Source organism: Somniosus microcephalus, chromosome 29 (genome assembly GCF_052327205.1).
Source record: "Somniosus microcephalus isolate GS21.2 chromosome 29, FLI_Smic_1.0, whole genome shotgun sequence".
NCBI classification, from domain to species: domain Eukaryota; kingdom Metazoa; phylum Chordata; class Chondrichthyes; order Squaliformes; family Somniosidae; genus Somniosus; species Somniosus microcephalus.
This window is the reverse complement of record NC_141015.1, coordinates 17,943,006-17,970,583: the sequence shown is the minus strand read 5'-3', so window position 1 is coordinate 17,970,583 and position 27,578 is coordinate 17,943,006. Positions and strand designations below refer to the sequence as shown.

The window sequence follows — 27,578 nt, the reverse complement described above, 5'->3', positions numbered from 1 at the left end:
GTTAAACATGCAAATCAGGTTAAATCCGAGGCTGCCAGCCTCATTAACATATTGAAAATAGCATCCCGCCTCCTGGGAGCGGATTGGCTGGCCGCCCCTTGTCCCGCCTCAGTAAAAGCCGGAAGTCTGTGGGTTGGAGCCAGCTTTCATACTTTGGCCATTTAAACTCCCCCCCCCCACACCGCACCCAATCCCACCCTCTCCCCATGTGAAAATTCCCCACCCCCTGGGGTTGGGGATCGGACCCTCCCGGGGTCAGAGATCAGACGTCCCTGGTCATGCGGCCTCTTGTTGTAGATGTCAGATGCACGCTGTAAACTCCACAGCGTGTGAATTTCCACATTTCCACGTGCTCCCGGGCCCCCACCACAAACCGCCCCACCCCGTCCGATTTTCAGCTCCATGGACTTCAATATCGAGCGGGGCGTCGATGCGGTGCTGCCCATTTTGCACTGCCAGCCAAGACAAAGCTGCACAACACACTATAGGAATTAAACTACCTGCTGTGCAGGATATCTACCCCGAGAGGTGCCGGGGGAAGGCCCTGAGAATCATTAAAGACGCGAGTCACCCCAGCCACAACCTCTTCGCCCTGCTCCCGTCCGGTAAGAGATACCGAAGCATACGGTCTCGTACCAACAGGTTTTGAAACAGCTTCTACCCCCAGGCCATAAGACTCATGAACGATTAATTTATTATTATTTATTACTGTTGTTTTATTTATTATTACTGTCTTTCTATTAGTATTTCTATTAGTATTTTTATCATTGTTATGCCATATTTATTCCAATGTTGGGAGGACTCGTAAAAATCAACATTTCATTGTGCAGTACACACGTCTGCTGCATATCACAGAATCACAGAAACCCCACAGTGCAGATAGAGGCCATTTCGGCCCACCGAGCCTGCACTGACACATATCCCACCCAATCCCCGTAACCCCTACACATATCCCACCCTATCCCCACGTATTTAATCCCCCTAACACTAAGGGTCAATTTATCATAGCCAATCAACCTAACCTGCACATCTTTGGACTGTGGGAGGAAACCGGAGCACCCGGAGGAAACCCACGCAAACATGAGGAGAATGTGCAAACTCCACACAGACAGTCACCCGAGGCCGGATTCGAACCCGGGTCCCTGGCGCTGTGAGGCAACAGTGCTGACCACTATGCCACCGTGACAAATAAAATTGAATTGAATTGAATTGTGTCTAAACTGCAGCAAGGAGACGTGAGACAGACTGCACTGAAATAATTCTACTCCCTGTACCAGTTGATGCCACACAATCATTGAAATAATTTGCCCCCCACCCCACTAAGCCCTGCCCTGGCTTCACCCTCACCTTGCCTCAGGGTCCGGAGTGCATCATCAACCCCGGAAACCAAATTTTAATTTAATTTGTTAAGTTTCATTTGATGTATTTTTGTTAAGTTACAGTTTTTTGCTTATTGATCGCACTAAAAGAGCACCCTCACCTTGCCCCTGTCCCAGCCCCACCTCGAGCTCCGCTCCCAGGCCCCGCTTCTCAGTCCAGGTTAGGAATTTGGGGAAAGCCCTTCAAAATGAGGCCTACTTCGAAGTAACAACAGAAAATGTCAAGACAAAGGGTCATCGACCTGAAACGTTGACTCTATTTTCTCTCCACGGATGTTGCCTGGCCTGCTGAGTTTGTCCAGCATTTTCTGTTGTTATTTCGGACTTCCAGCATCTGCAGTATTTTGCTATCCTACTTCGAAGGTCTGGTTAAGCTGCATTGAAAGACTTTATTAGGACAGGCCAGCTAACATTCCTTTGCTGCAGCAGAACCGTTTGTCATTTCTGGCTGCAGATCTTAATGTCCTTCGGGACTGGGACAGTCTAGCTTTAAGAAGCTCTTGAGTCAGACAGGAAGTGAAATTGAAGCAGTGACCTTTGATCCCCCCCCAACATTGCGACATTCAGCAGCTGTTTGGCAGGGAGCTGTTGGTGAGGATTCTGTCGGAAGAATGCCTGGTACAGTCTCCGGTGCATACTTCAGGAGGACCAGTCTCTTCTGGATGGTTGTCATCACTGTATCCTTTGGGTATTACACTGTAAGTCTGTTTGGAAATGCATCTGACTGGCTGTTAACCCACATTTGCTCTCTTCGATGGGGCAGCGGTTCGGTTCCTGCACTCTATGGAGCAGAGGGTAGGAAGTTGCAGAGGGGCCTGTCTGCGCAATCTAGGCTGTGCATGGGCCCCATCCGCAAAATGGGAATTTTGCAGGCTCAAAAAAAAAATAACTTGCAATCCTCTCTTTCTCTGCTGAGGCAAGTGCCTGCCTCCAATACTGGCAACACTCCTCAGGGTGTGCCTGGATCTCCCATGGGTAAGTGACCTCAGGGCCAGAAATATGGCTGGGGTCCACAGAGTGTGCAAGAGGTGGGCGGAAGACCCAGCCCCAATGGGGGTGTTTCCCCCGCCCCCCCCCAATGAATGGGAGAGGGGTCGGAGTGGGGATGTGGGGAGCGAATAGCCGAGGCTTTGCATGAACTTTCCTTACTCCCCCCGCCCCACCCCTGCCCCATCTTCTGAGGCAGTGACTGTTGCAGGGGTTAGAGCTCCACTGGGGACCCCCAGCCCTGTTCCCCATTCCTCATGCAACTGGTGAATCGTCAGTCGACCAATGCAGAGAGTAACGGAGGGCTATTCAGCTGTGGGGTGCATCGTGGCCTGGTTGAATCCTGACCTCAGCCTGCTATCCATGCATTTTCCACGGTGAGGTTTGCTGGATAGGGCTCAGGAGTGATATTCTGGCTGTTTTACTTCTCCCACCCCACTTCTTAATACAAAGGGGAGCTGAGACCAAATTTTTGTGTGTGGTTTCTGGTGCGGACACCGGATTCTCTTTTGTAAGTGAGCAAGGGCGAGCCACAAGCGGGCAGGAATAGGCAGGGGCAAGCCGTGAGTGGGCAGGAATGGTCAGGGCGGGCAGAGGCTGAGCCGCGAGCAGGCAGGAATGGTCCAGGGTGGGCAGGAATGATCAGGGCGGGCAGGGGCGAGCCGCGAGTGGGCAGGAATGGTCAGGGCGGGCAGGGGCGAGCTGCGAGCAGGCAGGAATGGGCCGGGGCGGACAGGGGCGAGCTGTGAGCGGGCAGGAATGGGCCGGGGCAGACAGGAATGGTCAGGACGGGCAGGAATGATCAGGGCGGGCAGGGGCGAGCCGCGAGCGGGCAAGAATGGCCCAGGGTGGGCAGGAATGATCAGGGCGGGCAAGGGCGAGCCGCGAGCGGGCAGGAATGGTCCAGGGTGGGCAGGAATGATCAGGGCGGGCAGGGGCGAGCCGCAAGCGGGCAGGAATGGTCCAGGGTGGGCAGGAATGATCAGGGCGGGCAAGGGCGAGCCGCGAGCGGGCAGGAATGGTCCAGGGTGGGCAGGAATGATCAGGGCGGGCAGGGGCGAGCCGCAAGCGGGCAGGAATGGTCCAGGGTGGGCAGGGGCGAGCCGCGGGCGGGCAGGGGCGCGCCGCGAGCGGGCAGGAATGGGCCGGGGCGGACAGGAATGGTCAGGGCGGGCAGGGGCTGAGCCGCGAGCGGGCAGGAATGGTCCAGGGTGGGCAGGGGCGAGCCGCGAGCGGGCAGGAATGGTCCAGGGTGGGCAGGGGCGAGCCGCGAGCGGGCAGGAATGGTCAGGGCGGGCAGGGGCTGAGCCGCGGCCCAGCCGATGAACACCCAAATCTGAGCCTGTGTGAATGTGGCGAAGTCCAACCTTTAAACATGCGCCACGAGCAAGATCGGCCACCGGAAGAGGCAATCGGAATAAGAGACGGGAGCGGATGTGGGGTGCTTCATTCGAATGTTTGGATAATTTAATCATTTTTTTGTGCAAAAAGTGACTCAAGTTGCGCGGAGTAGCTGTGTCGGTGGAAAAGTGCCCCCGTAGTTGTTGGTTGTATTTGTGTAAAATAGGAAATGATCTTACTCGGAACTTAGAGCACAGAACCGGGCCATTCAGCCCAACTGGTCCATGTTGGTGTTTCTGCTCCACACGAGCCTCCTCTCACTTGGCTTCATCTCTCAATTTCAGCATTTCCTTCTATTCCTTTCTCCCTCATGTGTTTATCTAGCTTCCCCTTAAATGTATCTCTGCTATTCATCTCAATCACTCCCTGTGGTAGCGAGTTCCACACTCTCACCACTCTCTGGGTAGAGAAGTTCCTCCAGAATTCCCGATTGGATTTATTAGTTTGTTTATTCGTTCCTCTGCAAAGCCTGTGTTGTTCTTCTCTCCAGCTGCTGATGTTTTGGCCGCGGAGCGTACCGTACAAGAGCCTGGGACCCTTGGGCAGCTTCTCCAAGTACCTGGTGGACAACTATTACCCCAACTTGTACATCTGGTAAGGCATGGGTGCGCGCTGTGCCCCCCACCCCCCCCGAACCCTGACGGCCTGGCCCTTGAAGCCTGGGTCCCTCCATTCTATTTGTGTTTATATCTCTTGCTCGCTGCTCTGACATGTTTGAATCTTGTGGAACTGGAGACTGGGAAAGGGGCTGCTCTTGGAACTGTTGCTCATTGGTGGAGAAATCCCTGAATCAGATCACCAAGACATCTATTGGGATAAGAAATAGGAGCAGGAGTCAGCCATCCGGCCCTTCGAGCCTGCTCTGCCATTCAATGAGATCATGGCTGATCTTCGACCTCAACTCCACTTTCCCGCACTATCCCCATCTCCCTTGATTCCCATGGTGTCCATCAGAGTTTTCTGCCCTAAAGGGACATTAGTGATCAACAACCTGAGTTACATGGGAATTAATAGGAACAAGGATTGAAATTTCAATGTCGCTCCCCCCTCCCCCGTCCCCAATGCCCCATGGACCTATGCGGCTCACGAGTGCAAGAACTTGGATACTCCTGTGCCTTTTTTTCCTGGAATCACAATCACACAGACACCCCCCCCCCCCCCCCCCCCCCCACCACCCCCCTCCGGACATTTCTCCCATGGTGAGACACTGCTATTGCTTGCGAGCTGTCACCTTTTTAAAAGAAAATCTCGGCATGTGGGAACGGCCAAGGCCAGCATTTATTGCCCATTCCTAATTGCCCTCGAGAAGGTGGTGGTGAGCCGCCTTCTTGAACCGCTGCAGTCCATGTGCTGAAGGTGCTCCCACAGTGCTGTTAGGGAGGGAGTTGCAGGATTTTGACCCAGCGACGATGAAGGAACGGCCGATATATTTCTAAGTCAGGTTGGTGTGTGACTTGATGGGGAACTTGGAGGTGGTGGTGTTCCCATGCCCCTGCTGCCCTTGTCCTTCTAGGTGGATGAGGTCGCGGGTTCGGGAGGTGCTGTCGAAGAAGCCTTGGCGAGTTGCTGCAGTGCATCTTGTAGATGGTGCACACTGCAGCCACGGTACGCCGGTGGTGGAGGGAGTGAATGTTTAAGGTGGTGGATGGGGTGCCAATCAAGCGGGCTGCTTTGTTCTGGATGGTGTCGAGCTTCTTGAGTTGCAATTCTTAATCGCATCGTCTTGTTGTTGTTTCAGATAAAGTTAGTGTGTGTGTGTTTATTCCAATCTTTTGCAGGTACTGGTTGGCCTGGGCTATCCATCTTGCTGAGGCCCTGTACAGCATCAAACTCTGCAGGTGAGGCTGTTCTATATCTTCTGGTTAACCTTGCTTTGCCATTCTGTCTGTTGGGTGTGAATTTGGTGCTTGTATAGCGGAGGGATAAACACTTTAGAATGGAACGCTTTCCATTTTAGGCCCACGGTATCAGCAGCCAGCACTCGCGGACCAGGTATAATATGCAGAGTCAAGCTCCCTCGTGTCTGCCCCATTCTCGGAAGAGCAATCCCCTTACGGCCCCAGTGTGTAACTTTTCCAGCTCCCACACCAGCCATCCTGTGACCGTTCTGAACGAGATTGCCAATTTGTGCATTGGAGACAGTTTTATGCTGCGGACTGTGACTGACAAACCAGTGTCAGCCAGTGGCTCAGTTGGGAGCACCCCCGCCTCTGAGTCAGCAGATTGTGGGTTCAAGTCTCACTCCAGGGACTTGAGCACAAAAATCCAGGCTGACACAGTGCAGTACTGAGGGAGTGCTGCACTGTCGGAGATGCCATGTTTCAGATGAGATGTTAAACCGAGGCCCCGTCTGCTTTCTCAGGTGAACGTAAAAGATCCCACGGCACTATTTCGAAGAAGAACAGGGGAGTTATTCCTGGTGTCCTGGCCAATATTTATCCCTCAATCCACTTCGCTAAAACAGATTATCTGGTCATTATCACTTTGCTGTTTGTAGGAGCTTGCTGTGTGCAAATTGGCTGCCGTGTTTCCTACATTATAACAGTGACTACACCTCAAAATAGTATTTCATTGGCTGTAAAGTGCTTTGGGACGTCCGGTGGTCATGAAAGGCGCTATATAAATGCAAGTGTCTTGTGCATTGAGTGGTGCTGGAGTTTTGCTAAGTGGGAGAAAAATCATTTAAGTGTATTTTGTGAATTTTAGTGTGTTAAGAAGTCAATTATTTGAAGTAAGTTTAATTTTTTAACGGTTTTTTAAACTCTTGGGCAGTTTAAACCGGAAGTAGAATCTGGGTATAAAAGAGGAGGGGCTAGTGCAGTGCACAGAGTGCCTTGTGCATTGAGTGGTGCTGGAGTTTTGCTAAGTGGGAGAGTTCGGATAAGTGGGAGGTGGGGGTGTGTTTTTTGCTCTGTTTTGTTCCCCACTCCCAGGCTTGGACAACACTGCGGAGGTGGAGCAGCGAGACGAGTCAACCAAACAGGCCCCACAGGCAGTATTCAAGGAGGAGGTTGGTGATCAGCTGGTTGGTTGGTTTTCTTCCTTCTCTTTTTTATACCTTTAAGTTGGCAAGTCCTTTGAATAGTGGTGTGACATTATCATCTATATCCGGGCAGGGTCTTCATAACTAATAATAAGAAATTTAATTAATTATATAGAATGGAGCAGGTGATGTGTTACTGTTGCGAGATGTGGGAGCCGGTGGTCCCCATTGAGGCTCACGGTGATTACATCTGCGACAAGTGTTTGCTGCTAGAGGAACTCAAGTTCTATGTTATGGAGCTTGAGACCGAGCTTCAGACACTGCGACACATCAGGGAGGGGGAGAAGTTCCTGGAGATGGTCACACCTATGAAGTTAATTACTGCAGATGTAGTCCGTGGTCAGGGACAGGACGATGTGACTATGAGTGAGGAAGGTACAGGGATCCAGGATGTAGTGTTGAAGGAGACACAGCCCTTGTTCTTGTCCAGCAGGATCGAGGTTCTTACTCCCTGTGAGGGCGGGAGCGGGGACTGCAGGGAGGATGAGCAACCTGGCCACAGCACCGTGGTACAGGGGGCCATTCAAGTGGAGGGAGTAAAAAGAAATGTTGTAGTGGTAGGGGATAGTATCATTAGGGGGATAGATAGGGTTCTCTGCAGTCAAGAGCGGGAGCCCCGAAGGCTGTGTTGCCTGCCCGGTGCGAGGGTTAAGGACATCTCTTCTGGGCTGGAAAGAAACTTGGAGTGGGAGGGGGATGATCCAGTTGTCGTGGTCCATGTTGGTACAAACGACGTAGATAGGACAAGGAAGACGGTTCTGTTAAAGGAGTATGAGCAGCTAGGGGTCAAATTAAAAAACAGAACCTCAAGGGTAATAATCTCTGGGTTATTACCTGAGCCACGAGCGAATATGGCTAGGATAAATAAAATTAAAGAGTTAAATGCGTGGCTCAAAGACTGGTGTGGGAGAAATGGGTTTTGCTTCTTGGGACACTGGCACCAATACTGGGACAGGAGGAAGCTGTTCCGTTTGGACGGACTCCACTTGGCCAGTGCTGGGACTAGAGTCCTGGCGAATCATATAACTAGGGCTGTAGAGAGGGCTTTAAACTAATTAGTGGGGGGGAGGTTTCTAGAGAGCAAATAATAGAAATGACAACAGAGAAGGTCATAGACTTAGGTAGCAGTGGGGGAATTAAAAAACAGAATGTGTCAGGAAGGGACAGAAGGTATGGAGCAAAAAGTAAAGTACTAAAAAGGGAAAAAACAGGAACTAAATGTTACAAAACATATTTGAAAGTTCTTTATCTGAATGCACGTAGCATTCGTAACAAAATGAATGAGTTAACGGCACAAATAACGACATATGGGTATGATCTTGTGGCCATTACAGAAACATGGCTGCAGGGTGACCATGACTGGGAATTAAACATACCAGGTTATTTAACAATCAGGAAGGACAGGCAGGAAGGGAGAGGAGGTGGGGTGGCTATGTTAATAAAGGAAGGAATCACTATAATACAGAGAAATGATATTGGGTCAAAGGAGCAGGATAGTGAAACAGTTTGGGTGGAGATAAGGAATAATAAGGGGAAAAAAACACTAGTGGGTGTAGTCTATAGGCCTCTGAACAGTTGCAACTCTGTTGGACGGAGTATTAATCAGGAAATAGTTGAGGCTTGTAATAAGGGAACAGCTATAATTATGGGGGATTTTAATTATCATATTAACTGGACAAATCAAATTGGGCAGAGCAGCCTTGAGGATGAGTTCATTGAGTGTATTAGGGATGGGTTTCTTGAGCAGTATGTAACTGAACCGACCAGGGGGCAAGCAACCTTAGATTTGGTCCTCACAGATCACAGAAACCCCACAGTGCAGATAGAGGCCATTTCGGCCCATCGAGCCTGCACCGACACATATCCCACCCGATCCCCGTAACCCTACGTATTTAATCCCCCTAACACTAAGGGTCAATTTATCATAGCCAATCATCCTAACCTGCACATCTTTGGACTGTGGGAAGAAACCGGAGCACCCGGAGGAAACCCACGCAAACACGGGGAGAATGTGCAAACTCCACACAGACAGTCACCCGAGACTGGATTCGAACTCGGGTCCCTGGTGCTGTGAGGCAACAGTGCTAACCACTATGCCACCGTGCTGCCCGTCCTGTGTAATGAGACAGGATTAATAAAAAATGTCCTTGTAAAGGATCCCCTTGGAATGAGTGACCATAACATGGTTGAGTTCCATATTCAATTAGAGGGTGAGAAGGTTGGATCTCAAACAAGCGTGCTGAGCTTGAATAAAGGAGACTATGAAGGTATGAGAGCGGAATTGATTAGAGTGGACTGGGAAAATAGATTAAAGGGTAAGACGGTACATGATCAGTGGTGTACATTTAAGGAGTTATTTTACAACTTCCAAAAAATATATATTCCACTGAGGGAAAAAGGGTGTAAAAGAAAAGATAGCCATCCGTGGCTAAGTAAAGTAATTAAGGATAGTATCCGACTAAAAACAAGGGCATATAAGGTAGCCAAATCTAGTGGGAGGATGGAAGATTGGGAAGTCTTTAAAAGACAGCAAAAAATAACTAAAAGATTGATTAAGAAAGGGAAGATAGATTATGAAAGTAAATTAGCAAAAAATATAAAAACAGACAGTAAAAGTTTCTATAGTTATATAAAAAGAAAAAAGGTGGCTAAAGTAAATGTTGGTCCCTTAGAGGATGAGACCGGGAAATTAATGGTGGGAAACATGGAGATGGCAAAAACACTGAACAATTATTTTGTATCAGTCTTTACAGTAGAGGACACTAAGAATATCCCAACACTGGACAAACAGGGGGCTCTAGGGGGGGAGGAACTAAATACGATTAAAACCACTAAGGAAGTGGTACTTGGTAAAATAATGGGACTCAAGGCGGATAAATCCCCTGGACCTGATGGCTTGCATCCTAGGGTCTTGAGGGAAGTAGCGATAGGGATTGTGGATGCATTGGTAATAATTTTCCAAAACTCACTGGACTCAGCAAAGGTCCTGGCAGATTGGAAAACTGCTAATGTAACACCCTTATTTAAAAAGGGTAGTAGGCAGAAGGCTGGAAACTATAGACCTGTTAGCCTAACATCTGTGGTTGGTAAAATGTTAGAGTCCATTATTAAGGAGACAGTAACGGGACATTTGGATAAACATAATTTAATAGGACAAACTCAGCATGGTTTCATGAAGGGGAAGTCATGTTTGACAAATTTGCTGGAGTTTTTTGAGGAAGTAACATACAGGGTGGATAAAGGGGAACCAGTGGACGTAGTATATTTAGACTTCCAAAAGGCATTTGACAAGGTGCCACACAAAAGATTATTGCTCAAGATAAAAAATCACGGGATTGGGGGTAATATTCTGGCGTGGGTGGAGGATTGGCTCTCTAACAGAAAGCAGAGAGTTGGGATAAATGGTTCGTTCTCAAATTGGCAACCAGTAACTAGTGGTGTTCCGCAGGGGTCAGTGCTGGGTCCCCAACTCTTTACAATCTATGTTAACGATTTGGAGGAGGGGACCGAGTGTAACATATCAAAGTTTGCAGATGATACAAAGATGGGACGGAAAGTAGTGAGTGAGGAGGACATAAAAAACCTGCAAAGGGACATAGACAGGCTAAGTAAGTGGGCAGAGATTTGGCAGATGGAATACAATACTGGAAAGTGTGAGGTTATGCACTTTGGCAGGAAAAATCATAGAGCAAGTTATTACCTTAATGGCAAGAAACTGGAAAGTACTGTAGTACAAAGGGATCTGGGGGTCCTGGTGCACGAAACTCAAAAAGTTAGTATGCAGGTGCAGCAAGTGATCAAGAAGGCCAATGGAATGTTGGCTTTTATTGCTAGGGGGATGGAATATAAAAACAGGGAGGTATTGCTGCAGTTGTACAAGGTATTGGTGAGACCGCACCTGGAATACTGCATACAGTTTTGGTGTCCATACTTAAGAAAAGACATACTTGCTCTCGAGTCAGTACAAAGAAGGTTCACTCGTTAATCCCGGGGATGAGGGGGTGGTCATATGAGGAGAGGTTGAGTAGATTGGGACTCTACTCATTGGAGTTCAGAAGAATGAGAGGCGATCTTATTGAAACATATAAGATTGTGAAGGGGCTTGATCGGGTGGATGCGGTGAGGATATTCCCAATGATGGGTGAAACTAGAACTAGGGGGCATAATCTTAAAATAAGGGGCTGCTCTTTCAAAACTGAGATGAGGAGAAACTTCTTCACTCAGAGGGTGGTAGGTTTGTGGAATTTGCTGCCCCAGAAAGCTGTGGAAGCTACATCATTAAATAAATTTAAAACAGAAATAGATAGTTTCCTAGAAGTAAAGGGAATTAAGGGTTACGGGGAGCGGGCAGGAAATTGGACATGAGTCTAGGTTCGGAATGGTCATGGCCCTGTGGGTAGTGGAGTGGGCCCAGGGGCCTGTGTTAGATTTCAGGAGATGGTTTTATTCCTGTTCCTGGCTGGGGTGGAGATCGCTTTTACAGAAGGTAAGTACTGTAGAAGATATAGGGACAGAGTGATCTCCTGGAAGAATTTCGATCGCCTAGATGGGTCAGAGAGGAATTTCCCAGATTTTTTTCTCCCAAATTGGCCATTGGGTCTTTATCTGGTTTTTCGCCTCTCCCGGGAGATCACATGGGTTCGGGTGGATGCACAGTGATAGAAGATTTGAGGTTAGGATCAGATCAGCCATGATCTTATTGAATGGTGGAGCAGGCTCGAGGGGCCGATTGGCCTACTCCTGCTCCTATTTCTTATGTTAAGTCTGTCTGTCTTTCTTTTCAAACCTGTTTCACGTGGGAATCTTATGCCATGGGCACAGAGGAGAATTGTGTCCCCCATTAAATTGGGCTGCATTTGGTCCCAGTTCCCAGAGTCCCTTTGCTTTCAGCGTGGTTTCTTGCCCCAGTGAATGGGACAACTGGACCTGCTGCTGAACAGTGGTACTGCCCATTGCAACATGGTCACCAGAAAGCCTGTACAAGCATCTCTGGGCTGACGTTCCCTCTGTCCCCTTTGCAGAACCCCACAACTGTTCTCTGGGATTGTGACATACGGAGGATGAGGAGTGCGGGCCCATTTCCCATCACTCTGCGGGGCACGTGCGCCTGGATCTCCCAGGCGCTACCCCTCGCGCTTGAACTTGAGTGTTGGCCATAGGTGGAATCTCGGGGCAGCAACTCCGCTGAGTGAGTGAGTGTCCACGTCAATGCACTTGAGGAAATTGCCCATTCAGCCCCTCGAGGATACATAGGAACAGGAGTAGGCCATTCAGTCCCTCAAGGATACAGAGGAACAGGAGTAGGCCATTCAGCCCCTCGAGGATACACAGGAAGAGGAGTAGGCCATTCAGTCCCTCAAGGATATGTAGGAACAGGAGTAGGCCATCCAGCCCCTTGAGGATATATAGGAACAGGAGTAAGCCATTCAGCCCCATGTGGGTACATAGAAACAGGAGTAGGCCATTCAGCCCCATGTGGGTGATGCGCTATCAATAACTCAAAAGACTGAGATTAAGCGAGTAATCAACAGGCTTTTATTAACAAGAGAATGAAGGTGTGCCTCGAGTGGTCGACCGGTCCAGAATACAAAGGGGCTGTGGAGCAGTCACCTTTATACCTGGATTCATGGGAGGAGTCAGCCGAGGCATGTACAGGCATGTACACAGTGGAATACAAACAGTGGTTTACCACATTCACCCCTTGTTTAAAATTGAGTCCGGCGGGGTGAAGTGTATTAAAAGTTAGTGTATTGGAGTCTCTCCGGAGGTCTTGTCTGCTGCTGTGATCGACGTGGCGACGGCAGGGGTAGTGAAGCTTCCGGCGTCGAGTCCCGCGTAGGCTGGGGCACTGGTGTGTAGTCCTCGTAGATGTCGAGCGGGTCGCGGGGCCCAGGCCTGCCGTCTGCTGGGGCTGGATATCGGATCGTGGGGGGGGGGTGGTGGTGGGTTACTGCGGCCCCTGAGGGTGCGAGGTCTCTTATGGAGACTGTGTCCTCCCGCCCGTCCGGGTACGCAATGTAAGCATACTGGGGGTTGGCGTGGAGGAGGTCGACCCTCTCAACCAGGGGGTCCGTTTTATGGGTCCTCACGTGTCTTCTCAGTAGGACCGGCCCTGGGGACGTCAGCCATGGCGGTAGCGATGTCCCCGATGTGGACTTCCTTGGGAAGACAAACATTTTCTCATGAGGGGTGGCGTTAGTGGCAGTGCAGAGCAGTGACCGAATAGAGTGGAGCGCATCAGGGAGCACATCCTGCCAGCGGGAGGTCGGAAGGCCCCTAGACTTTAAGGCTAGCAGGGCGGCCTTCCAAACTGTCGCATTCTCTCTTTCCACCTGTCCGTTCCCCCGGGGGTTGTAACTGGTGGTCCTGCTTGTGGCAATACCCCTAGCTAGCAGGTACTGACGGAGTTCGTCGCACATAAACGATGAGCCCCGGTCGCTATGGATATAGCTGGGGAAACCGAACAGGGTGAAGAGGTCGTTCAGACATTTAATGACCGTGGCACTGGTCATGTCCGGGCAGGGGATGGCGAACGGGAAACGGGAGTACTCATCAATAATATTGAGGAAGTACACATTGCGGTCGGAGGAGGGGAGAGGCCCTTTAAAATCAACGCTCAGGCGCTCGAAGGGGCGAGTGGCTTTTATCAGGTGAGCCCTGTCTGGTCTGTAAAAGTGCGGTTTGCACTCAGTGCAGACTTGGCAGTTCCTGGTCATGGTCCTGACCTCCTCAATGGAGTAAGGCAGGTTGCGGGCCTTGATGAAGTGGAAGAACCTGGTGACCCCCGGGTGGCAGAGGTCATTGTGGAGGGCTCGCAGTCTATCGATCTGCGTGCTGGCGCAGGTGCCACGTGATAGAGCATCCGGGGGTTCATTGAGCTTCCCGGGCCGGTACAAGATCTCGTAATTATAGGTGGAAAGTTCGATTCTCCACTTCAAGATCTTGTTGTTTTTGATTTTGCCCCTCTGCTTGTTGTTAAACATGAAAGCAACTGAACGCTGGTCAGTGAGCAGGGTAAATTGTTTTCCGGCCAGGTAGTGCCTCCAATGACGCACAGCCTCCACAATAGCCTGGGCCTCCTTCTCAACAGCGGAGTGTCTGGTCTCCGGGCCCTGGAGGGTTTGTGAAAAGAAGGCCACGGGTCTCCCCGCCTGATTGAGGGTAGCGGCCAGGGCAAAGTCGGACGGGTCGCTTTCCACCTGGAAGGGGATGGATTCGTCCACTGCGTGCATGGTGGCTTTGGCAATGTCTTCCTTGATACGGTGGAAGGCTAAGCGGGCCTCTGCCGTCACGGGAAAAGAGGTGGACTTGATCAGCGGACGGGCCTTGTCCGCATAGTAGGGGACCCACTGGGCGTAATAAGAGAAAAACCCTAGGCACCTCTTCAGGGCCTTGGGGCAGTGGGAATTCCATAAGGGGACGCATCCGGTCGGGGTCGGGGCCGATGACTCCGTGTTCCACAACACAGCCAAGGATGGCGAGGCGGGTTGTGCGGAATATGCACTTCTCCTTGTTATACGTCAGGTTGAGGAGTTTGGCGGTGCAGAGGAATTTTTCGAGGTTTGCGCCATGGTCCTGCAAGTCATGGCCGCAGATGGTCACATTGTCCAGATATGGGAAAGTGGCCTGCAACGCATTTTGATCGACCATCCGGTCCATCTCCCTTTGGAAGACGGAGACCCCGTTGGTGACGCCAAAGGGAACCCTAAGGAAGTGATAGAGGCGGCCGTTTGCCTCAAAGGCAGTATACTGGCGGTCCTCAGGGCGGATAGGGAGCTGGTGGTACGCTGATTTCAGGTCAATGGTCGAGAAGACGCGGTACTGCGCGATCTGGTTGACCATATCAGCTATGCGGGGGAGTGGGTAAGCTTCCAGCAGGGTGTAGCGATTTATTGTCTGGCTGTAGTCGATGACCAGGCGCTGCTTCTCGCCGGTCTTAACGACCACAACCTGGGCTCGCCAGGGGCTGGTGCTGCCCTCAATAATCCCTTCCTTCAGGAGCCGCTCCACTTCGGTTTTAATGAAAACCCTGTCCCCGGCGCTGTATCGCCTGCTCTTTGTGGCGATGGGCTTACAGTCGGGGGTGAGGTTAGCAAACAGTGGGGGGGGGGGGTGACTCTGAGTGTGGAGAGGTTGCACCTGGTGCGCGGCGGGCAATTTGGAAGCTGCTGGCTGCGGACTGTGAGTGGGGGGAGGGGTCCACCGTACGCCATCGTAACACTTTTAAGGTGGCACTGAAAATCTAACCCCAGTAGAACGGCAGCGCAGAGGTCGGGCAGGACCAGAAGTTTAAAATTATCGTACACAGTCCCGTCTACTACGAGTGTCACCACGCAGTAGCCGCCAATGTCCGCCGACTGGGACTCGGAGGCCATAGAAATCCGCTGGTGTGCAGGCAGGACTGGGAGAGAGCAACGCCACACCGTGTCGGGGTGGATGAAGCTCTCCGTGCTCCCAGAGTCAAAAAGGCAGATTGTTTCGTGACCATTTACCTTAATGTCCATTGTGGAACTGGCCAGCTGGTGCGGTCTCGCTTGGTCCAGTGTAACGGAGGCCAGCGTAGGGGTTGGTGTGTCGCTGCGGGTATCAGATGAGGCGGTGTTGGGGGCCTGTTTTGTCCCGGCTGTCGTCCAAGATGGCGGCATCCATGATCCCCATGTGGCTGGAGGAGTCCAAAATGGCTGCTGTTCCGGTGGTTCGCACATGGCTGGGGAGGCCCAAGATGGCGGCCCGCATGGCCCACACGCGGCGCTGCTGGGGTTCGGAGTGGCTTTGGCTCTGCAGACGCTGGCGTAGTGTCCCTTCTTCCCGCAGCCCGAGCAGATCGCATTTTTCGCTGGGCAGTGCGCTCTGGGGTGTTTGGCCTGGCCACAGAAGTAGCATTTCTGGCCTTGGGGCACTGCTGTCTGGCCTTGGGACACTGCTGCGGTAGTTGGGCCGTTGCTGGGATGTGGCTGGGGTGGCACGGCGCTATGAGACGGTCCTACCGTGTCCCAGGCTGTCGTTCCCCGCGGCGTCCACGGTGCAGAGGAGTAGGCATCCATGCCCCGGTAGGCTGCGTCTAATGATAGTGCGAGTTCAGAGGCCTTGTTGAGATCGAGGTCACTCTGCTCCAGCAGTCGCTGTCGGGTGTAATTGGACCTGTGGCCCGCTACAAAAGCGTCCCGGATAAGTTCCTCTGTGTACACGGCGGCCTTTACATCCTTACAACCACAGGCCCGGCCAAGCACAGACAGTGCCTGAAGGTATTCCTCGGTCGATTTCCCCATGTTGTTGTTTACGACTCCCCAGGAGGTGCCTAGCGTACACCTCGTTCACTGGGCGCGTGTACTGGTCCTTGAGGAGCTTGATAGCATCCGCATACGAGGTCGCGTCCTGGATGACGAGTACACTCGGTGGTTCACTTTGGAGGTCAGGACATCCAGTTTGTCCTCGTCCGATTTGATTGCAGCGGAGGCGGTCAGGAATTTTTCGAAACACCTAAGCCAGTGAGTAAACTTGGTGGATGAGTCCGCCTCCCGATGATCTAAGTCCAGGCATGCTGGTGTGAGGATCTTCTCCATTATAAAAATCTTGTTAATAAAATTGATGCGCTATCAATAACTCAAAAGACTGAGATTAAGCGAGTAATTAACAGGCTTTTATTAACAAGAGAATGAAGGTGTGCCTCGAGTGGTCGACCGGTCCAGAATACAAAGGGGCTGTGGAGCAGTCACCTTTATACCTGGATTTGTGGGAGGAGTCAGCCGAGGCATGTACAGGCATGTACACAGTGGAATACAAACAGTGGTTTACCACAGTGGGTACATAGGAACAGGAGTAGGCCATTCAGCCCCATGTGGGTACATAGAAACAGGAGTAGGCCATTCAGCCCCATGTGGGTACATAGGAACAGGAGTAGGCCATTCAGCCCCATGTGGGTACATAGAAACAGGAGTAGGCCATTCAGCCCCATGTGGGTACATAGGAACAGGTGTAGGCCATTCAGCCCCATGTGGGTACATAGAAACAGGAGTAGGCCATTCAGCCCCATGTGGGTACATAGGAACAGGAGTAAGCCATTCAGCCCCATGTGGGTACATAGGAACAGGAGTAAGCCATTCAGCTCCATGTGGGTACATAGGAACAGGAGTAGGCCATTCAGCCCCTCGAACCTGTTCCACCATTCAATTAGATCATGGCTGATCTGTACCTCAGTAATCTTCACCCACCTTCGCTCCATAGCCCTTGATGCCCTTACCGAACAAAAACCAGGGAAAAAAGTAGTTTACAGCCTAAATATTCCGATACTCACTGGCGCAGGTGAGGTACTGTACCTGCAGGTGAAGCCGGGAACATTGGTTGCTGCGTTTCCTACATTACAACAGTATTTATAATGCAAAAATACTCTATTGGTTGTAAAGCGCTTTGGGACATTCCAAGGTCGTGAAAGGCGCTATAGAAATGCAAATTCTTTCTTCTCAAATAGTAGAACCACCGATTTTATTTCAGAAAAGAATGGAGAGGTGGTGTTCTACTTCGTGTGGCGGGTGTAGAGCAACAACTAGGATTTTACACGTAGGTGGTTAAGCCAGATACGTGGAGCGGCAGTGTAGCTCTGTAAATGTGATGCAGAGAAATTAAAATAAATATAAAATCGGGAATAATCCGCCCACTAACCTCAAAAACTCCAGCGACATTGATGATTTGGGTCGAGTGGGGCTCGCTTGGGCCTCCTGCAGGAGTAACGTTCAGCCAGCAGGTGGTGCGTGGGACAGGGTCAACAATGACCAGGATTTCTGGGACTTTTCCCTTCACTGTTTTTGGCTGTGGGAAAGGGCACTTTTCCCAAGTTTTCTCTTGTTACGATTTGCAAATCAGATTAAAAAAATTATACTCTTACCTTGTCGCAAATTCACCGGTGCGAGTGAACTTTGTGCACTGGGCACTGTAACGGGCTCTGGCCGATGCACTGAATTTTCTGACGATGGTTTTGGTACTGGACCAGCAACCCAGAGGTCGGGAGTTCAAATCCCACCATGGCTACTTGTGCAGTTGAATTTAATAAATCTGGTAATTTGTGGGTTGGCGCCCGAAAAAATGACGGTGAAAAGCTGACGGGTTGTCTGTAAAAATCCAACTGGTTCGCTAATGTCCTTCTTGTCTCTGTGTCAGAAGGCCGTGGGTTCAAACCCCACTCCAGAGCACAGAATCTAGGCTGACACCCCAGTGCAGTACTGAGGGAGTGCTGCACTGTCGGAGGTGCCGTCTTTCGGACGAGACGTTAAACCAAATCTGCCCCCTCAGGTGGACGTAAAAGATCACATGATTCAATATTTTGAAGACGAGCAGGGGAGTTCTCTCCGGTGCCCTGGCCAATAGTTGTCCCTGGGGCAGCAGTGGGTGTGCCACAGTGGACCCGGGTGTTCCTGGGTTAGGGAGGGGGATATCGGCCTGGTTTCCTGCTCCTGATCACTGTCCAGGGACAATTGCTGGAAGTGTGTGTGTGTGTGTGTGACGCCTGTGTGTGTGTGTGTGTGACGCCTGTGTGTGTGTGTGTGACGCCTGTGTGTGTGTGTGTGTGTGTGTGACGCCTGTGTGTGTGTGTGTGACGCCTGTGTGTGTGTGTGTGACGCCTGTGTGTGTGTGTGAGACGCCTGTGTGTGTGTGTGTGACGCCTGTGTGTGTGTGTGACGCCTGTGTGTGTGTGTGACGCCTGTGTGTGTGTGTGACGCCTGTGTGTGTGTGTGAGACGCCTGTATGTGTGTGTGTGTGACGCCTGTGTGTGTGTGTGACGCCTGTGTGTGTGTGTGACGCCTGTGTGTGTGTGTGACGCCTGTGTGTGTGTGTGACGCCTGTGTGTGTGTGTGACGCCTGTGTGTGTGTGTGACGCCTGTGTGTGTGTGTGACGCCTGTGTGTGTGTGTGACGCCTGTGTGTGTGTGTGACGCCTGTGTGTGTGTGTGACGCCTGTGTGTGTGTGTGACGCCTGTGTGTGTGTGTGACGCCTGTGTGTGTGTGTGACGCCTGTGTGTGTGTGTGTGACGCCTGTGTGTGTGTGTGTGACGCCTGTGTGTGTGTGTGTGACGCCTGTGTGTGTGTGTGTGACGCCTGTGTGTGTGTGTGTGACGCCTGTGTGTGTGTGTGTGACGCCTGTGTGTGTGTGTGTGACGCCTGTGTGTGTGTGTGTGACGCCTGTGTGTGTGTGTGTGACGCCTGTGTGTGTGTGTGTGACGCCTGTGTGTGTGTGTGTGACGCCTGTGTGTGTGTGTGTGACGCCTGTGTGTGTGTGTGTGACGCCTGTGTGTGTGTGTGTGACGCCTGTGTGTGTGTGTGTGACGCCTGTGTGTGTGTGTGTGACGCCTGTGTGTGTGTGTGTGACGCCTGTGTGTGTGTGTGAGACGCCTGTGTGTGTGTGTGTGTGACGCCTGTGTGTGTGTGTGTGTGACGCCTGTGTGTGTGTGTGTGTGACGCCTGTGTGTGTGTGTGTGTGACGCCTGTGTGTGTGTGTGTGTGACGCCTGTGTGTGTGTGTGTGTGACGCCTGTGTGTGTGTGTGTGTGACGCCTGTGTGTGTGTGTGTGTGACGCCTGTGTGTGTGTGTGAGACGCCTGTGTGTGTGTGTGATGCCTGTGTGTGTGTGTGACGCCTGTGTGTGTGTGACGCCTGTGTGTGTGTGACGCCTGTGTGTGTGTGACGCCTGTGTGTGTGTGTGTGACGCCTGTGTGTGTGTGTGAGACGCCTGTGTGTGTGTGTGTGACGCCTGTGTGTGTGTGTGACGCCTGTGTGTGTGTGTGTGACGCCTGTGTGTGTGTGTGAGACGCCTGTGTGTGTGTGTGTGTGATGCCTGTGTGTGTGTGTGTGACGCCTGTGTGTGTGTGTGTGTGACGCCTGTGTGTGTGTGTGTGTGACGCCTGTGTGTGTGTGTGTGACGCCTGTGTGTGTGTGTGTGACGCCTGTGTGTGTGTGTGAGACGCCTGTGTGTGTGTGAGACGCCTGTGTGTGTGTGAGACGCCTGTGTGTGTGTGTGTGGCCTGTGTGTGTGTGTGACGCCTGTGTGTGTGTGTGACGCCTGTGTGTGTGTGTGACGCCTGTGTGTGTGTGAGACGCCTGTGTGTGTGTGTGTGACGCCTGTGTGTGTGTGTGTGACGCCTGTGTGTGTGTGTGTGACGCCTGTGTGTGTGTGTGTGACACCTGTGTGTGTGTGTGTGACGCCTGTGTGTGTGTGTGTGACGCCTGTGTGTGTGTGTGACGCCTGTGTGTGTGTGTGTGACGCCTGTGTGTGTGTGTGTGACGCCTGTGTGTGTGTGTGACGCCTGTGTGTGTGTGTGACGCCTGTGTGTGTGTGTGACGCCTGTGTGTGTGTGTGACGCCTGTGTGTGTGTGTGACGCCTGTGTGTGTGTGTGTGACGCCTGTGTGTGTGTGTGTGACGCCTGTGTGTGTGTGTGTGACGCCTGTGTGTGTGTGACGCCTGTGTGTGTGTGACGCCTGTGTGTGTGTGACGCCTGTGTGTGTGTGACGCCTGTGTGTGTGTGACGCCTGTGTGTGTGTGACGCCTGTGTGTGTGTGACGCCTGTGTGTGTGTGACGCCTGTGTGTGTGTGACGCCTGTGTGTGTGTGACGCCTGTGTGTGTGTGACGCCTGTGTGTGTGTGACGCCTGTGTGTGTGTGACGCCTGTGTGTGTGTGACGCCTGTGTGTGTGTGACGCCTGTGTGTGTGTGACGCCTGTGTGTGTGTGACGCCTGTGTGTGTGTGACGCCTGTGTGTGTGTGACGCCTGTGTGTGTGTGACGCCTGTGTGTGTGTGACGCCTGTGTGTGTGTGACGCCTGTGTGTGTGTGACGCCTGTGTGTGTGTGACGCCTGTGTGTGTGTGACGCCTGTGTGTGTGTGACGCCTGTGTGTGTGTGACGCCTGTGTGTGTGTGACGCCTGTGTGTGTGTGACGCCTGTGTGTGTGTGACGCCTGTGTGTGTGTGACGCCTGTGTGTGTGTGACGCCTGTGTGTGTGTGACGCCTGTGTGTGTGTGACGCCTGTGTGTGTGTGACGCCTGTGTGTGTGTGACGCCTGTGTGTGTGTGACGCCTGTGTGTGTGTGACGCCTGTGTGTGTGTGACGCCTGTGTGTGTGTGACGCCTGTGTGTGTGTGACGCCTGTGTGTGTGTGACGCCTGTGTGTGTGTGACGCCTGTGTGTGTGTGACGCCTGTGTGTGTGTGACGCCTGTGTGTGTGTGACGCCTGTGTGTGTGTGACGCCTGTGTGTGTGTGACGCCTGTGTGTGTGTGACGCCTGTGTGTGTGTGACGCCTGTGTGTGTGTGACGCCTGTGTGTGTGTGACGCCTGTGTGTGTGTGACGCCTGTGTGTGTGTGACGCCTGTGTGTGTGTGACGCCTGTGTGTGTGTGACGCCTGTGTGTGTGTGACGCCTGTGTGTGTGTGACGCCTGTGTGTGTGTGACGCCTGTGTGTGTGTGACGCCTGTGTGTGTGACGCCTGTGTGTGTGACGCCTGTGTGTGCGTGTGACGCCTGTGTGTGTGCGTGTGACGCCTGTGTGTGTGCGTGTGACGCCTGTGTGTGTGCGCGTGACGCCTGTGTGTGTGCGCGTGACGCCTGTGTGTGTGCGCGTGACGCCTGTGTGTGTGCGCGTGACGCCTGTGTGTGTGTGTGTGTGACGCCTGTGTGTGTGTGTGTGTGTGAGACGCCTGTGTGTGTGTGTGTGACGCCTGTGTGTGTGTGTGTGTGTGTGTGTGTGTGTGTGACGCCTGTGTGTGTGTGTGTGTGTGTGTGTGTGTGTGTGTGTGTGACGCCTGTGCGCGTGTGTGACGCCTGTGCGCATGGAGATTGAGTGAGGACAGGATGGGACTTGGCTGTGACGCCTTTCATGGTAAAATAGCCACCTGCTACTCCGTTTCACACATGAAGAACGGCCCTCGGTTGAGGTACTGGAGGGTGAATGACACCCCTGGAACTGTACCCCAGTAGGAGAACACAAAGGGGGAGAAAAATAGCAGAATAACATTCAAGTGGTGGGAATCGGTGTAACCCATAGGTTTCAAACCAAGTCCTTGAACTCCCTCGGGGGTCAGGGAAGGGATCCCTTGGCGGTCAGGGAAGGGATCCCTCGGGAGGTCGGTGAAGGGATCCCTCGGGGATCTGTGAAGGGATCCCTCGGGGACCTGTGAAGGGATCCCTCGGGGGTCTGTGAAGGGATCCCTCGGGGGTCTGTGAAGGGATCCCTCGGGGGTCTGTGAAGGGATCCCTCGGGGGTCTGTGAAGGGAGCCCTCGGGGGGTCTGTGAAGGGATCCCTCGGGGGCTCTGTGAAGGGACCCCTCGGGGGGGGTCAATATCCATTCACCGACCCCCCTCCGAGGGATCCCTTCGACAACCGCCGAGGGATCCCTTCACAGACCCCCCGAGCGATCCCTTCACAGATCCCCGAGGGATCCCTTCCCTGACCCCCGAAGGATCCCTTCCCTGACCCCCGAGGGATCCCTTCCCCTCCCCAAGGGATCCCTTCACTGACCCCCGAGGGAGTTCAAGGACTTGGTTTGAAAATTATTTTCTGCAATGATACTGTTTTCTATTGAATAGTTGGCACTGTGTTTTGGGAATTAGAACAGAGGGTTCCCCCAGAGAGAAATGTTTGAACCACTAGTGTATCTAGAACCCCATTTAACACAGTGTACGGATGGGGTTCAGTGTAACTCCAAGAAATTTGCTCCAACTAAATATTGGGAAGACTGAAGCCATTGTCTTCAGTCCTCGCCACAAACTCTGTTCCCTCGCCACCGACTCCATCCCTCTTCCTGGCAACGGTCTGAGGCTGAACCAGACTGTTCGCAAACTTGGTGTTGTATTTGACCCCGAGATGAGCTTCCGACCACATATCAGCACCATCACTAAGACCGCCTACTTCCACCTTCGTAACATCGCCCGACTCTGCCCCTGACTCAGCTCATCCGGTGCTGAAACCCTCATCCCTGCCTTTGTTCCCTCTAGACTTGACTATTCCAACACACTCCTGGCTGGTCTCCCGTTTTCCACCCTACATGAACTTTAGCTCATCCAAAACTTTGCTGCTCGTATCCTAACTCGCACCAAGTCCCGTTCACCCGTCACCCCTGTGCTCGCTGACCTACAGAGGTTCCAGCAACGCCTCAATTTTAAAATTCTCATAACTGGAGTATTGCGTCCAGTTCTGGTCACCACACTTTAGGAAGGATGTGAAGGCCCTTGAGAGGGTGCAGAGGAGATTTACCAGAATGGTTCCGGGGATGGGGGATCTCAGCTACAAGGACAGGTTGGAGAAGCTGGATTTGTTTTCATTAGAGCAAAGGAGGTTGCAGGGTGATTTGATAGAGGTGTACAAGATTATGACGAGTTTGGATAGGCTAGACGGGGAAAGGCTGTTCCCACTAGTTGATAGTACAAGGACTAGGGGACACAGATTTAAGGTCTTGGGCAAGAGATACAGGGGGGATGTGAGGAAAAACTTTTTTACACAGCGAGTGGTGAGGACCTGGAATTCGCTGCCGACAGAAGTGGTGGAAGCGGAGACACTCAATGTTTTCAAGGGGAGACTGGATGGGAACTTGAGGGAAATAAACTTGCAGGGCTACGGGGATAGAGCGGGGGAATGGGACTGACTGGATCGCTCTGCAGAGAGCCGGCGTGGACTTGATGGGCCGAATGGCCTCCTTTTGTGCCGTTATGACTCTATAACTCATCCTTGTTTTCAAATACCTCCATGGCCTCCCCCTTCCCTATCCCTGTGACCTCCTCCAGCACCACAGCCCTTCGAGATCTCTGCATTCCTCCAATTCTGGCCTCTTGCGCATCCTCGATTTTAATCGCTCCACCATTGACGGCCATGCCTTCAGCTGCCTAGGCCCTAAGCTCTGGAATTCCCTCCCTAAACCTCTCCACCTCTCAGCCTATCAACCTCTCTCTCTCCTTTTAAGGCGCTCCTTAAAACCTACCTCTGACCAAGCTTTTGGTCACCTGTCCTTATGTCTCCTTATGCAGCTTGGTGCCAAATGTTGTTGACGCTTTCGTGAAGCGCCTTTGGACGTTGTACCACGTTAAAGGCACCACATAAATGCAAAATATTTTTGTATCTACAGCCCTGATTTAATCACTGTTCACACAGTGCTAGCGTATAACATGTTTTGTTCTATACAAAAATATCCTTGCTCTCTTTCACCTGAAGAATACTCTAGTTTAATCCTTGATTCCTTCATGGAAATTCCATGTTCCGCCCACTAGAGGAGGAGGAGGAGGAGGGAGGGAGCTCCTACTTGGCATGACTAGTCTGGCCCTGCTTCAAGGTGGAGAGCTTGATGCATGAGCCGAACAGTGAGCTAGTTAAAGTTTTCCATTGAAGGGGACTCACTTGAGCTGAGGCCAGTGCTCTGACAGCTAGCAATCCCTCCAAGAATGACATCCAGTCTGCAAACAACTGCAGGCTGTGGCCTACTTTTCCCATGGGCTGAATATAACGCATGGATGAACTTCGAGCCGGTAGTCTCTTCCAAGAAAACTCTTTGGGTGAGTAATTCAACCATAATGTTCAAAGAACCATGGTTCCGAAACATCAGTCTGTAGAAAGAGAAATGAATCCTGGCTGGATTATATTTTGATGGCAGTGCTCCAGGGTAGACTGTGTTAAAGTAAATATTTGAAGACATTATCATTACAGAGATTTCTGCTCTGGCTCTTTGCAAAACTCTGCTGTGCATAGTGCTTGATAAAGGTGATCTTTCAAACCTGACCGCACATACGAGCAACCTGCCTCCTGATAATAAGCCCACAATAGAGATGAGCACAGTGTGGTCAGTAGGGTTTCAATAGCACATAACGGCCGGTGTTACAATGTTGGCTGTCTCCCAGCTCTCCGTCCAAAGAAAGAACTTCCATTTATATAGCGCCTCTCGCATCCTCATGACATTCCAAAGCGCTTCATAGCCAATAGAGTATTTGTGAAGTGTAGGCACTGTTGTAATGTAGGAAACGCAGCAACCAATTTGCACACAGCAAGATCACACAAACAGCAATGAGTTAAATGACCACATAATCTATTTTAGTGAGGCTGGTTGAGGGACAAATGTTGGCCAGGACTCCGGGGAGAACTCCCCTGCTCTTCTTTGGGCTCTTTTACGTTCACTTGCGAGGGCAGACGGGGCCTCGGTTTAACGTCTCATCCGAAAGACGGCACCTCCGACAGTGGTGCGCTCCCTCGGCACTGCACTGGGAGTGTCAGCCTGGATTACGGGCTCAACTCTCTGGAGGGGGGGATTTGAACCCGCAACCTTCTGACTCCGAGGCGAGGGCGCTACCCACTGAGCCATGGCTGGTCGGAGGCCATGCAGGGTGGGCTCCCGGCCAGCAAGTGGGAGACCTCCACTGCCTACAAGGGGAGTCCTCGCAGTGCTGCAGCGGGGCAATTTAGTGGGAGCAGAGAAGCTCCAAAGATGAAGGCGGGACAGGCCTGTTTTAGGCCTCCGCCTAATCTGTTTATTTAAGCAGAATCTTTTGGAAATGCTGCGTTCTGTTGCAGCGGCATTTGGTAAAGGAAGAAAAATACAAATTAATTTAATACGTTTAAATTTTTTGGCCTTCACTATGTTTAAAATAAATGTACTAAACAGATGGGAGCGTGAACCCATTAAGTAAAGAATTTCATCTTCCCTTGTAAGACCTGCAGGTTTATTTATTAATTGTGGTATATGTGCTGATCAGATTTATTAGTGTACCTGCAATGGGTAAGGGAAACACTTATTATTTTACAACAATCAGTCACAAAATATATAGTTTATTGTCTCTGAGGAAAACTCCTACAAACTTCTTTCCAAATCCTTTTATGTCAACACACCCTAGCAACCCCCTTATAGCCGTGTAACCAGGGACTCGCTGTGAGCAATGCCAACAGAGATCTACTGTGTACAGTTTTGGTCTCCTTATCTGAGGAAAGATATACTTGCCATAGAGGTGGGGCAGCAAAGGTTCACTAGATTGATCCCTGGGTTGTCCTATCAGGAGAGATTGAGTAGATTGGGCCTATACTCTCTGGAGTTTAAAGAAAGAAAGACTTGCATTTATATAGCGCCTTTCAAGACCGCTGGACGTCACAAAGCGCTTGACAGCCAATGAAGTACTTTTGAAGTGGAGTCACTGTTGTAATGTGGGAATCGTGGCAGCCAATTTGCACACAGCAAGGTCCTACAAACAATGACCAGATAATCTGTTTTTGTTATGTTGGTTGAGGGATAAATATTGGCCAGGACACCGGGGATAACTCCCCTGCTCTTCTTCGAAATAGATCTTTTACATCCATCTGAGAGACCAGATGGGGCTTCAATTTAACATCTCATCCGAAAGACGGCACTCCCTCAGCACTGCACTGGAGTGTCAGCCTAGCTTCATGTGCTCAAGTCCCTGGAGTGGGACTTGAACCCACAACCTTCTGCCCCAGCAGCGAGTGTGCTACTAACTGAGCCACAGCTGACAGAATAAAAGGTGATCTCATTGAAACATATAAGATTCTGAGGGGGGATTGACAGGGTAGATGTTGAGAGGCTGTTTCCCCTGGCTGGAGAGTCTAGAACTCGGGGGCACAGTCTCAGGATAAGGAGTCGACCATTTAAGTCTGAGATGAGGAGGAATTTCTTCACTCGGAGGGTTGCAAATCTTTGGAATTCTCTACCCCAAATGGCTGAATCATTGAGTATATTCAAGGCTTAGAGAGATTTTTGGACTCTAGGGGAATCGAGGGATATGGAGATCGGGCGGGAAATTGGAGTTGATCGAAGACCAGTCATGCATAAACTTATTGGATGGCGGAGCAGGCTCGAGGGGTTACTCCTGCTCCTAATTCTTATGTTCTTGTGTTCTAGGATGTCAGAAGTAGTAAGACTGAGTCTCATTGATTGGGGGTTTGGGGGGGGGGCTGGGGTGCAAGCCTGTCGCTGCTGTGCTATACACTAATCTTGCCTTTTCTCGCTTAACCCACACAGTGACAAAGGGATTACAAACATAAGCGTACGACTCAAGTGGGCATTTCAGACACTCTTGTTTGGCATCGCCTCCCTCTGGCACCTGTTGTCTTACAAACCAGAGCAGAAGGGAAAGTGAAGACACAAAAGAGGCACATTCCTCATCTTAAAAAGAAGGAACCATTTCAGCGCTGTGGCCACCTATGGCTCGAAGTTTCTCCCTTTTTTAAGTAAATAAATGGGCCTCTGGCAGAATCATGAAAAGTGCGGCTTGGAAACAGGGAATCTGATCTCATTAGCAGGATTATGTTTTATAAATGATTAGCAGGATTATGTTTTATAAATGATTAGCAGGATTATGTTTTATAAATGATTAGCGGGATTATGGACGTTCACTGTTTAACAGGAATAGCCTTTTTCCCATAGTATGTGACTGACTGGTAATCAAATTGATTTTTTTTTAAAGTGACTGCAAAATGATTAGTTCCCTTTTAACCTGGTAACCATTGCATTTAATAAAAGTGCTTTATTTTAATACTTTTGATATTTATTCAAGTAACCTGACTGACAGACTGGTGCTCTGGGTGAATTTTAAATGCAAACTCTGCCGTTCTCTCACACACCACATCATTGCTGATGCCAGCCTAGGATTTCAGATCGTAACGCTGATGGTTATCCATTTAAAGTGAATGAACTAGTGCTGGTGTAATATTAGGAACAGGAGCAGGCCATTCAGCCCCTGGAGCCTGCTCCACCATTCGATTAGATCGTGGCTGATCTGTACCTCAACTCCATTCACCC

At 51.2% G+C, this 27,578-nt stretch overlaps 1 protein-coding gene across 1 annotated transcript; it reads left to right on the top strand.

The window, feature by feature from the left end:
• Positions 1–1,925: 1,925 nt before the first annotated feature.
• Positions 1,926–27,312, top strand: tmem254 (transmembrane protein 254). The gene is made up of 4 exons (XM_085970290.1): positions 1,926–2,077; positions 4,258–4,361; positions 5,546–5,605; positions 26,799–27,312. Exons 1-4 carry the CDS (start codon positions 1,991–1,993, stop codon positions 26,914–26,916), a joined length of 369 nt encoding a protein of 122 aa, XP_085826416.1. The 5' UTR covers positions 1,926–1,990; the 3' UTR covers positions 26,917–27,312.
• The last annotated feature ends 266 nt before the right edge of the window (positions 27,313–27,578 follow it).